This window comes from Rhipicephalus sanguineus, chromosome 3, assembly GCF_013339695.2.
Source record: "Rhipicephalus sanguineus isolate Rsan-2018 chromosome 3, BIME_Rsan_1.4, whole genome shotgun sequence".
Lineage (NCBI taxonomy): Eukaryota > Metazoa > Arthropoda > Arachnida > Ixodida > Ixodidae > Rhipicephalus > Rhipicephalus sanguineus.
The window spans coordinates 2,799,855-2,812,868 of record NC_051178.1 but is presented as its reverse complement, the minus strand read 5'-3'; the positions used below and the strand labels follow the sequence as shown (position 1 = coordinate 2,812,868).

The window sequence follows — 13,014 nt, the reverse complement described above, 5'->3', positions numbered from 1 at the left end:
GAAAACTGCTTCGGCGCTCGACGTCGTATGTGTGATTGGTATTATCCGATGTGCGTATGTAGCCTTGAGGACGCAGCGTTGCCCAATCTAAATACAGTCAGTAAAGTGTACATCACGTCACTTACATGTTACACAAACACTGCTAAAGAGCGCCAATGTTGTGATTTCACTATTTCCTTCGCCATTTCTCAACCTGCTACTTCACAAATGTTTGAAGCGAAGTGAAAATGTTTCACCACGCCTAATGCCTGTGGCTGCTCCAAGCCTCACGGAAAACGTCGCCTCAGTTGGATGACGATGGCAAGAACAATATCGCAGCCACCGGCGAGATTTGCTAAATGACTTGAGCTTTTCTGACCGATTTTTACCCTCCTCCCAGCTCCTTCGTCTATCACTGCACTAGATAAGTAACGTAGTTTGACGATCGAGGAAAGAAGCACTCGCAACGCTCGCTCAACACAGCAGGCGAAACGGCAGCACTGGCAACATGGCAGATGGCCAGTGACGTCACTAGCTCTCGCCCGCCTGGTAGTGTTTGTTAACGAGTAGGCCGACGATGTCATGGGGCCACCGAGTGCGCTTCGAAATGAAAACTGCCTCCGGTCGTAATATACGAGCATATAAGTAAACGTTCATCTTCCGCTGGAGCAAGTGAATTTCGTTGCCGCTAATAACGAGTCAGTAGGCACTGATTGAGAGCAAGAAAAAGAGGTTCCGAAATATTGTGTCAGCATTCCTTTAATGCGCATTAAGTCCCGGCGTGTCATCCTGCACAATAATTACCCATATTCCAGAAATGTCACTGCACTGTCTACTAACACTAGTGAATCTTGGTTAACACATTTATTGAAGTTCTAATGAATAAGAAATGTTTTTATAACATACTGGAACACACTATCTCTGTACCTAAGCCAAACTAACGGCATGAACTGTTTACAACGGTTTGTTTAGAGACAGAGGTATGTTGTACTAAAAACATATGGAAGCACATTTGAAAAGATTTTCGATAGATGCACAAGACAGATTAGCTCAACACGGGGAAATATTGAAATAGCATGTGATGGGTCTGCAGGCTCACATGCTGGGATTTAATGCGGTGAATGCATGAAGCGCATGCTTGTGCATGTAATAATAAGTGTACTTTAAAAAAAATTAAGCGTCAGCATTCGTATTGCAATGTCCTTTTTACCTTAGCGCTGTCGTTTGTTCATGCTTTGCTAGGGAAATGAAACTGCACCAACTAGCTCGATTCCACCTATTTATAAAATAAATGCACTCTAAGGCTGAAATTCAAGGCTAACGGTATTGGAAGTAACAAAAAAACTATTATATTAACTATTAAACAGTGTAGTCCTCAAATGGCACATACAAGTTACAAGCACGTGGTAATTTCAGACAAAAGAGACCAACACGTGGATTACTATGCTACCATGGCCATGTGCGCAATAGCACATGACCATGGTAGCAAAACATTTGGACAGGTTCAACCACATGTAAAGCACGAATACCTTGTCAGCAGCACGGTCGGCTGAGGCTGCGGTAGACCTTTTGTGCATATGCCGACTCCTGACCTCTCTTGAGTACTCGTCCTTTTCCTCCATGGACTCTAATTTATACACAAAAAAGAAGCGAACTGTAACACGTTGCATTATCCATTTCAGCTGCTCTTCCATTGGTAATTGGTGATCGCAACAATTTGAAACGCGACTTTGTGACGACAACAGGTACTTCGACGTTTAGAGACGATTTAAAAAACGGTGTGGCTAGGGGGACGTCCAGACGTAACTGTAGCCGTCGCTATCGTTACGCCCAAACGTAACTATAGCCACCGCTAGCGTTACATCCACGGTGCAATTCTTCCTCCGTGGTTACGTCCTATGCGCAGACTAAAACAACTCCTTGCTGTTTGCATCTACTGTCCCAGAGAATAGTTGACATAAGTTAGGGATGGTCACGTTGTGGTCGGTGGGAAAGGTTAGACGTTTTACACCTAGCCACTGAAACTGTAACGTTCAGCACGGCCGCTCGCTGAATTAAGCGGCCATACATTCAGTATCACTGTCGTATCACCGATTTACCGGCATCACTTGTGTATTGAGACGTGCGTGGCTTGTTTTGCCGGACTTTTTCGCGTATCAGCAGCTCTGTTGTTGAGACAGACCAGCTGACACACTTTAGGAAGACGCTAATTTTGGCCTCCGCCGAAGCCACGCTGCCTTCAGCCACCATCTCGGGTGCTGCCTTTTTCTTAGCTGCCTTGAGGCGGTGAACCTCAGTTTGGGGCAATCACGGTTAGTGAAAAACAGCAGCTCTCCTTCGAACTTGATGCAAGTATGGTTTGCGTGCCCGTGTTGATTTATCAAACGTCCGCTAGGGTTACGTCCCTACAATAACAATCGGTACAGCTGTCCCGCGTGTGTACAGATAAATGGCGTCATTAAAAAGCCTCCATCCGACCAGTTATGTTCGTGGAGCCTACTTGGCCTACTCGCAACACATTGTTGCGAGGTTGGGCTCACCGTCGCGGCGTTAGCATTGTAGTATGGATGGGCGGTCAGCGGCACATATCCAAGTGTACTAAGTACACATCGGCGCTTCACTGTGAGCGGTTTCAGCCGATTGTCGGCGAGGAAAGCGCGTTGACTACAGCCCAATGGTGGTATATACGCCATCCATTGCCACACTAATGCACGAAGCCGTCCTAACGTTCCTATTACGTGTGTGAGAAGTGCAATCAGCCAATCAATTGGGTACTGGCCTTCGGCGACAGTCGTGTTTTCCACTGTCCTCGATGTTTTTTTTTTTGCTTTATTTGTACGTGCTTAGGTTGTGTTCTGCCCATACTACAATATAAATGGTGTTGAGCAACTGAACAAATACACTTCTTGCTGTAGCGGCTACAAAAAAAACCTGTATTTATTCGTAATTAGATGAAGTGGAACTCTGTGCACTCTGCTTTTCTGTTTGCACGAATCCGTGTACCTCTGTAGAAGTGCGTGACTTGAGGTATTTTTTACTGCTAACCGGCCTTTGCAGACGCTAGTTCATGCTTCGTATCACAAGGATTTCTAAATCGCCAACACTTCACGAGATTGTGTCTCAAATATTCTGCAATCACACCTCGACATTTAGTACTTCTTTCGTTTAGGATGACGCCAGATGCACTTTGCGATGTGCTTAAACGAGAAAGTGACAGCCACATTGAGATGATTTCGGCGAATGGACGGTACGATGATTACACCTAGAGCCATACCGACACGTGCATGCACTCACTTATTAAAAATATGAAAGAGCGCTTTTTTAAACATAATACGAAGGAAAGAAGAGATGTGCGTGTCCCTCCCTTCATTCGTCTTGTGTTTAAAAAAGCGCTGCTTTATATTTTTACCATGGAACCTCACCAACTCACCCAGTTTGCGTGTCTTGCTGACTTATTTGTCAGCATACAAACCTTGGAAAGCGAAATGCTTGTTTATATCGTGCAGACATACGTACAAGCATTTGATGCTGTGCTAACACAACGGAATAAGCTGCCCTCTGAGGGCGCGTGCAGGACGTTCGCACACTTGCGAACACGGTGTGGCTAGCAGACGACGCAGGGAGCCTTAATCAGCTGCTAAAGTTACGTCCCCCGTGTGATTCGCAATGCGCACTTGAGTTTAATATTTATCTTGCCAGTCTCAGTGGTTGGCTCGTGTCACTGGGACGCTGTCGCTTCGCGGTGCGCCGTCGTCGCTCCCACTATTTTGCTCGAGTGGCTCGTGTCACTATAGCAAGAGTACGGAGCGTCAACGACGTGGGCTGGGGTATCCGCCGCTGCCACAATGGCGATTTCCTTAAAGGGATACTGAAGTGGTTTTACAATTCGGTAAAAGTTTGTTGTTAACAAGGACCAACATTATTGTCGACGATGGCGTAATTTTTTTCGCTGTTGTGGCAGCAGGAGCTTTAAAATACGCGAAAGAAAAGTTCGTCTTGCTCCGCCCACGCGAACGCGCCGAATGTGTGGGCGTGACCACAACTACGTCATCGTCGGTAGTTTTCGCTACGGTGGTAGAATAACAGGTGGCCCGACGCGGCGCTCCGCCAATGCGCCGCGCGTGTCACGGAGGTGCTCGAGTTGCCGCCGCTTTTCCGCAAGGTGGCAGAAAGTACACTCTGGGCCGATATCTCCGCTCCGGCGCATTTGAAAGCATGTGACCAGTGTGCGTCGTGAGCATTTAAACTGCAATTTACATCTTTAACTTTTGAGAAAGAGATCCGAGGTGTATTTATTACACCAGAGAGGCCTAGAGCAACACTGAAGAGTTGCCGTCGCTTAGAACGGACGCGCCACTAATGAAAGCATGCAACGCAACCAGCGTTGCAGCCGCGTCTCTTCCTTTCTGCTTGGTCATCTTCGATAAATGCGGAGGCGTCCGTGGGTGCAAGCGTCCGAAGAGCAAGAGCGTCCCTACGTGACGCAACCAGCTTCGCAAAGTCGCAATCAGCCTTCGAGTCATGATCACGGCCAGATCACTGTGGTCGTGATTAGGTGATCCCACGGCTTGAGATCCGCTCTGATGCGTCGCGTTTGTTGCGCTCTGTCAAACCAACGCGCGCGACCGCATCGGTGTTTCCGCTCACTTTGTAAGCTGGAACCACGGCTGAAACCACGGTGGCTCGATCTGTGCCGCTGATGCGGCGGACACCATGGGACGAAAATGCTTCGCTCGAAATTGCAAATCTGGCTACAAAACGTGCAAAGAAAAGCTGTGTCTTTTCGCGCCGAAAGACGAAAAGCGACTGCAGTTGTGGAGAAATACAATTCCACGGAAAGACCGCCAGTTACTGTTTTCCAACATACATACGATAGCGTGAAAACCAAATGCTTTTTTTTACTCTATACACTCGCCGGTAGAATTTTGCACGCTTTCGAAAAAAATAAAAAAATACGCGCGCGTCTCTTGCAATCGGCACCCTGTGACAGTCATATCGGGACTACCCGCGCCGATTAAAAAAGTTTAAGCTTCATAAAGCCTGGCGCTCTCACTTTTGCGGTCGAAGCTGGCAGACAGCCACTACAAGCTAGTAAAAGCACAAACAACCGGTTAAAGCCACAAAATTAGCTAGAGAAACCGGATTTTACAGCCCAGCGAGAGCTTGCAATGCGCGTCTTTCGGCCCAAAAACTCGTCGCGAACCTAGCCGCGGCCGCGAGCAACTCGAGCAGTACGGCGACGCGCTCGCGGCGCTCGATGGACCACCTGTTTTATTCTACCACCGTGGTTTTGGCGGAGCCGTGGCCTCCGTGACTACTTCTGGCTGCGCGCGTTGGTGGAACTGATCGCGAAGGCCATGCTTCTACAGAGCTGATGGCGCCGATGACGCGGCATACCGAAGGCGACGTCACCGCCTTCGCTCAGCAGTTCAAAAAGCTCTGCGGCTGCAGCCGCTCTTTTTTTGCCAAGAAATTCCATTTGCGTTCACTTCTGTGAACTCTTACATTGGTTTTCGTATTCAGCAAGGATCAAACTATGATTACACATTCCAGTCATTTTTTTTATAAAGTGCTTCAGTGTCCCTTTAAAGAAAACATATTACGGCGCCCGTGCAGCATTTAGTAATAATAAAAAAAGAGCAGGACAACACCGAGGGTCGAACCAGCGTCCTCGCAGATCCGAGCACGACACGTTAGCCCTCTGCGAAACTAGAGTCGATCAGTTCGGTGCGTCTAACAGGCTGCATTTGTACTGTTCTCACGCTGGACGTAACTTCAAGACTTGTTATTCTTACGTCCAGACCTAACTGCAACGGCTCCTATTGTTACGTCTAGACGTAACGCTAGACACTCCGTTGAGAAAACTCAAATAAATATCCACTCTTATTTCCCTACGCCCGGTACATTCAGTGCGAGCAATGCATAGCAGATGAACTTGTATCTCTCACCTGTCATGTGCAGGATCTCGGCGTCATATTACGCGCCTGCTGTGCTGCTGCCACCTTCCCAGTACACGCTCTACAAGTGAATCAGTGCAGTTCTTCGGCACGAAGTCTTTGATATGGTTGTAACCTTCCTCACACTGTCGAATGCATAGCGCACATACACGAAGTAAACCAGGACAAGCCTGGCGACTGTCGGCTGGTGCGTCGGCAGATGCCCGATACCACAAGCAAAGACGGTCCGTAGCAAAAAACCACAGCGAAGGCTAGAATGATGTATATTCTAGCGAACACGTCGCTGACACCACATTGCATTCATCGTTTTGTTTACTTTCAGGCATGGACAAACGGCCAACTTTTTTCAAGTGGCGCTAGTAACTAGTTGTAAAAAAAGCAAGATTTATTTCTAAAGATAGACGCGATAACAGTTTAAAGATGTCGCTATAATTATTTTATGTGCTCTAAAAAGCCGTTGTGGTCCAATGTTGTAGAACAAAATGCGCACACCTCAAACAATGCATTGCCTGAAACCAGCCCGAATTAGCATATGTAAGAGCAGTGGGGAACTCCTCTAATCCAGCCAATTATCGGCCGAAACTAGCCAAAGCTACCTGGCTGTTCGACTCTGTTCGGCTTGCCGTTGCCGCTATCTGCTACCGGCGCCTTCGCTTCAGTTGCGTTTCCCACGCTAGTGAGTTAATTGAATTCCGTGATCGCCGTCGATAGTTCTACTTCACGGGATATTTTGAATTGGGACAACAAATTGGGCCAGTTGCATTTGGTTAATGGCGGAACGTACACTGATTTTGAATCGGGTTTTGCATAAGCTTGCTCCGCTGCCGAGCGCCAAGTCAGCAACTGCGGGTTTTGCCAAGTCTTGTGTTTGTTGCGAGCGAGCTCAAGAGCTTAGCGGTCGAGTAGGCCTTGCTTCTGCCGATCATTGTCAGCATCTCAAAATACCCTGAAGTCGAGAAAATCGCGAAACGAAACTAGCAGCCGCACCTGCGCAAGTGATGCGCGGGCTGCGTGCGAAACTGGCGAAAGACCGCGAAACCCTGTTTGGGTGGCGGCGCCTGGCGTTCAACGGTTGTACTCGCGCCGACGGTCGCGCCATTTGTTCTCCTCCCCGTCCGCCAGGCACTGAAAGTTATAGAGGAGACACTGCATTGGCTCATCGCGGCGTTGCGCAGGAGAGAATGAGGCGCGCGAGAGGGGGGGGGGGGGGCGTAGGAGGGCGCTCATCGCAGCGGTGCGCAGTAGAGAATGAGGCGCGCGAAAGGGGGGAGCGTAGGAGAGGAGAGCGAGGGGGACAGGAGGCGCATGCGCAGTGCGGATGTGGACGCCGTGGAAGGGATGGACAAAGCCCCCACCTTAAGCTGCTTCGCATCTAAGAAAAACTGTGCTTGTTGCCAGGCCTATGATGGCACCCCCGGCAAAGTCTTGTGTTAGACCCCCAAAATCCAGATGCGAAAAAATAGCTTGGTATTTTCCGTCCGCGAGGTCCGCGGGCGTGCGGCGCATAGCCCAAATCCGTGACGCGGAGTCACGTGATGCGCCGTCCACCGCGCAAACGATCGATTTAGTCCGTCGTATAGATACACGCTACCCGTCACAACTACGTCACTGTGTGCCGCAGCAACTATTTTCCGGCATCAGGTATGGCATAGAGCCCCGAGCTTTTCAGCAATTACATTCGGTGTGTCGCGCCATCTAGTCTTTTGCGAGCTCATTTTATTCAAATGAGAATGTGATTCTCGTATGAGTGGCATGATGAGACGTACATTTTTATTTTCAGACGCGAGGTGCGCATGATCCAGCGGACATCGGTGCTTCGTGCCGTGAACATGGGCATGTTCTTCATGTCGTCCAAGCTGGTGCTCTTCCTCTGCTTCGTCACGTTCGCGCTCCTCGGAAACACGCTCACCTCGGAGTGCGTGTTCGTCAGCATGTCGCTGTTCAATAGCCTGCGGCTCGCCATGACTCTCTACTTTCCCTTCGGCGTTGGACAAGGAGCCGAGACGCTGATCTCAGTCAAGAGGTTGCAGGTGATTGCACTCTTTCAGTGTAACAGGCGCTAAAAAGGCTCGTTTAGAAATTTCTTCAACGCTTCGTGAGCGCCATAAAGTGCTTGAGGCATTTTGGAACCGCGCAAAATTGTCAGATAAAATATATGATACAGAAATTAAGTGTTAAGCCTTCCGACTGAAAATGTTTTGTAAAAATTATTCACAAAATCAAATCTGTGTACATAGAGATCTTCGATTGCAGCCAAACTTCGGACAATTAATGCTATTAGCAAGCTTGTTTTTTGGCTATAAACGGTTCTAACAAAAGGAACGCGTAAGTGTGATGAAATATATCTCTTTATGTTGGATAAATTAGTGAAATATTTGAGATAGCTTCGCACATTACTTACGCCGTTAAAAACTTGTAGCTATCTATCACTAAATTTATTTTTACGGGCGAACCACCCTTAGGCCGTGGCTTGTCCGTCCATCCGTTTGGCGTCCATGTCCGTTTTTACACAGCACCATGTAAAATCGAAACATCAGGTTGAACAATAGACTAATATGTATCATTTTATTTATTTCATAATATCCCTAAAGGCCCCGAAGGGGTATTACATAGGGAAACAGACACATGAATAAAAGCTATATACGTTTATACAATGCAAAACAAGAGTATACAAAATAACGAAACGAGCTAAATACACAACAAAAAAACAAGATCCTTTGGAAAAAATGAAAAATAGGTAGAGATAGAAAACTGACTAATGTAAACATAAATTCAGGGCACTAACAAATACAGTACACAAGGAAAAAAACTATAACGAAATCATGATCGTAAGATACACAAGTTTGCAATTAAATAAATAATACGAATCAAGCGTGTACAATGGTCGTGAAAATCGTTAACAAATGATCACAACAAGAAAATTAAACACTGATGTACATATGAAGATGTCTAAAAAGAGGACGCGTGGTGGACATCTAATCAGAAATGTTGAGTAAATGTTCGTGAAATGCTGTGAAATATGCTTGAGTGGCAATGTGGGTTGGCAGGTTATTCCATGCAACTATTGTTCGGGGAATGAAGGAATTAGCATAATGAGCTGAGCGACAAGTTATACGTTTAATCTTGAAGATCTGGTCTGTGCGTGGAAAGATGGCTGTTGGTGTTTCGAAGATGCGGTGAAGGTATGGTTGATGATAGAGTTTGTGGAGAAGCTAAAGGCGGGCAGTTCTGCGCCGATGAGATAAGTCGTCAAGCTGATCGCGAGTTTTTAATGCTGAAATGCTAGTATAGGGTGAATAATCAGAATAGATGAAACGGGCTGCACGGTTTTGTAGCGATTCTAATTCTTGGGTGATCTAGATTTGTGAGGGATCCCAGATAGCTGATGAGTATTCGATTTTAGGGCGTAATATTGTGATGTATGCTAGTCTACGGAGATTATATGGAGCATGCTTGAGGTTGCGCTTGAGTAGACCTAATGAGCGGTTAGCTGATGCCAACGTCAGGCGGATGTGATGATGCCACTTGAGGTCAGACTCTAAGGGAGCCACTAGGTAGTTATACGAAGTTGGCAGCCGAATTATGTTATTATTGATTACGTAGGATGTCGGAATACGGTGTATGCCCCTTGTAAATGATAATAACTGTGTTTTAGCTGTATTAAGAGTCATCAGCCATGTTGAACACCATGTATTAATTTCGTTAAGATCAGCTTGAACAATACCTTTCTCATTGTCACATGAAATTATTCGATAAATTACACAGTCATCCGCGAAAAGTCTGATGTGAGGACACGCAGTTAGGTAAGTCATTAATATAGATTAGGAAAAGTAAAGGGTCAAGAACGCTGCCCTGCGGAACACCGGAGGTTACGTTGGCGGATGAGGAGGTGCTGTTGTTAACAGATGTCTATTGCTATCTAGATGAGAGGAAACTTAATCCACCCAATAATAGTTGGGTGTATATTCAGGTTCATTAGTCTATGGTGAAGAACACGACCGAAAGCTTTCGAGAAATCGAGTAAGATGGCATCAACTTGTAATCCTAGGTCTAGATATGAATGAATGTGATGTAAAAAGCCGGCTAACTGCGTTTCGCAGGAATAACCCCGACGAAAGCCATGTTGGCATTCCAAAATAATGTTGTGGTCTTCTGAGTAGGTAATGCGTTCACTGTACAATAAGTGTTCAAGGAATTTGCAAATAGTACTTGTTAGAGAAATGGGGCGGCAGTTTAATGGCTGAGTGTGGTCCCCGGACTTGCATATGGGTATGAATTTTGCTACCTTCCAGTCGTTGGGAATAGGGTTTGAAGATAGAGACTGCGAGAAGGGTGCGCACAGTAAAGGCGATAAGCTAGGAGGCAAGCTTTTTAACATTTTGTTAATAATGCCATTGTGATCAGATGCCGAAAAAGTCTTAAGTTTATTTAGTAAAGAAGAAATTCCTGCCTCACTAATGATTACTGTTGCGGAACGTCGGCCTTCTATTCGTAGCGCCGCCAGAAAGGCGGATCCATGAGACTGCAACGAAATGCCTTTAATGGCGACAATCGAACACAAAAAAGTACATGATGATAGTGGTGCACGGACTTCTTGGCGCTAGCTGCGGAGACAGCAGCCCACTATCAATTCCTCTTCTTTGTCGTCTGCTGATCTCCGACATCCTCCGGGGCCTCAAATGTGGTATCATCTAGCTCTAGACTATGTAGCTTCTGCACTGGCCTCTTGACTACTTTGCCTCCCTGTAATCGCACTAAACAGGCGCGCACCACTCCGTCGTTTCCTGGGTACACTTCTTGAACCCGGGCTAGTGGCCAGAATAACTTGGGCGTGTTAGGAATGTCCACAATCGCGATGTCGCCGACCTTTAAGTTTCTTGAGTGATGCGCGGGTGAGCGATGAGCAGATGGTAGCTGAAGCAAATACTCATGTTTCCATCGCTTCCAGAAGTCTTCCATCATTTTCTGTCGATGTTGGAAACGGCGCTGGTAGTCTTTGGCCCCGTGGCTTGCTCCTTGTTTTGACAATGTATTTCCTTCTGGTAACGTCGTCAGTTGCTGGCCGACTAGGAAATGCGCTGGCGTGAGAGCTGCAGGTTCGCTGGCCTGATCACGACAATACGTCAGTGGCCGTGAATTGAGAACCGCTTCAACCTCAGTCAAGATGGTTGATAGTTCTTCTGCGCACAGACAGCTTCGGCCTAAAACTTTTCGTAGTGCCGTCTTCACAGTCCCAACCAATCGTTCCCACCAGCCTCCCCACCATGGGGCCGCTTCGACTATGAACTTCCGCTGTAACCTTTGGTTTGCAATATAAGCCTGGAAGTCGTCTTTTCGAATAACCTTCCATATCTTTTGTAGCTCCCGAGACGTCCTCTTGTAGGTAAGGGCATTGTCGGAGTAAATGGTACTTGGCAGTCCCCTTCTTGCACTAAAACGCCGGAATGCCAACATGAAAGCAGGTGACGACATATCCGAGAGCAGTTCCAAGTGCAATGCTCTTGTCACTGCACACGTGAAAAGAACGATGTACATTTTGGAATCGGAGCTCTCGGATGACTTCGCATACAATGGTCCGGCGAAATTAATTCCTGTAGTGTCGAAAGGTTTTGTCTTCTTGACGCGGCAAGCTGGAAGCGGCGGGTACGGCGGCACGGTGGGCCTCGTGCGAAGACGCACGCATGTCAGGCATCGGTTGATCGCTTTCTTTGCCGCTTGTCGCGCTCTAGGGATCCAGAAGCGTTCGCGTACGTTGTGTACTGTCGCCGTTACTCCTCCGTGCATGACTCGCCGATGGGCATCGGCAAATACCAGCTCGGTGAAACGGTGTCGACTTGGAAGCAGGAATGGATGCTTCGCGTCGCAGCTGTCCCTGAGATTTTCTAGCCTTCCGCCGACGCGTAGAAGCCCGCTTTCGTCGATAAATGGGTGCAGTTGCGTTACCCATGAGTTACTGGGTGAACCTTGTTTTTCTTCTAGCCACCTCCGCTCGTCGGGAAACGATTCAGATTGAACTTGGCGGATCCAGTATCTCTCGGCTGCCAAGATTTCTTCAGCAGATATGGCTCCACCTTCCTTAGTCTTGAACTTAACCTTGGACACAAAACGCTGCATCCATGCTGTGATCCGAAGGAGCTTGGTGGTGAGTGATTCCTCTCGAATGACCTCCCTGTGTGGCATGTAGTACGCAGGGCCATCTATTGATTCGTTGTCAAGTAAACCTTCAGCGTGGCCGGAAACAATGTACTGACGAATCGCTGTATCATATCTCTCCAGCAATCCTCCTGACTTCGAGATACGTTTAACCAGATTTCGTAGTCGGGTAAGTGCGACGCTGTAGTTGTCTTGTAGCAGCTCGATGTCCGGGTTTTTACGTGGCACGGCTACTTGGTACCGTTTTCCTATCTTTGGCATCTTACTCTCGAAAACAGATAAGGTGTCTGCGTGCCCGTGAGTTGCTTCCGTTGGTGCAATTCCCATGGCATCCACCGTCCAAAAGGACTCCCGTATGTTTTCCTCCAATCCTTTACTTTCTTCAGCTTTCACTCGCAGTACGCAGATCATCACCACGGATGTTCAACTCGTTTTTGTGACAGGCCCTTGGAGCGTCCATCCGAGAGTAGTCTTGACCGCTACCAACTCTTGTACTTCCGTGCTGCGTATGATGTCGCCGCTCACGATCTTCCACAGTTGATCAGATCCTATGAGCAGGCTAATGCCTTTTTCGCCACACTGTCTAGGCACAGTTTGCTCGTCTGCCAGCCGATAATTTTGCTCTCGCAATTTGGCTGCGAAGGAGCATTCCATAGCCGTGGCAGGGATGTCGTGGCAAATTACTGGCATGGCGATGGCTTCGATGACGTGCACGTTGTAATCAAACTGGCTACGTAGGCGAACCTCGACGACATTGCACTTTTTCACACGAGGAGCGTCTGATGCAAACGTGTTCACCGCAAGGCAAGTCTCTCTAAGGATTTTTAGTCCCAACCGTGTCACCAGGCCTTCCTTAATGAACGTGCGTTGACTGCCTCCGTCGATGATGCCTCTGACATAAGACGTCTCGTTGAAACCGACAATC

The 13,014-nt window shown here is 47.6% G+C and overlaps 1 protein-coding gene across 2 annotated transcripts in view; it reads left to right on the top strand.

Moving 5' to 3' along the window:
• The window catches only part of LOC119386408 (ATP-binding cassette subfamily C member 4), a 1,176,877-nt gene that overhangs the window by 329,816 nt on the left and 834,047 nt on the right, over window positions 1-13,014 (top strand). For both annotated transcript variants that reach the window (XM_037653719.2, XM_049414333.1), the window contains one exon: window positions 7,717-7,966. In XM_037653719.2, coding sequence (XP_037509647.1) covers window positions 7,717-7,966 — 250 coding nt within the window. The remainder of the gene's footprint in view (window positions 1-7,716; window positions 7,967-13,014) is intronic.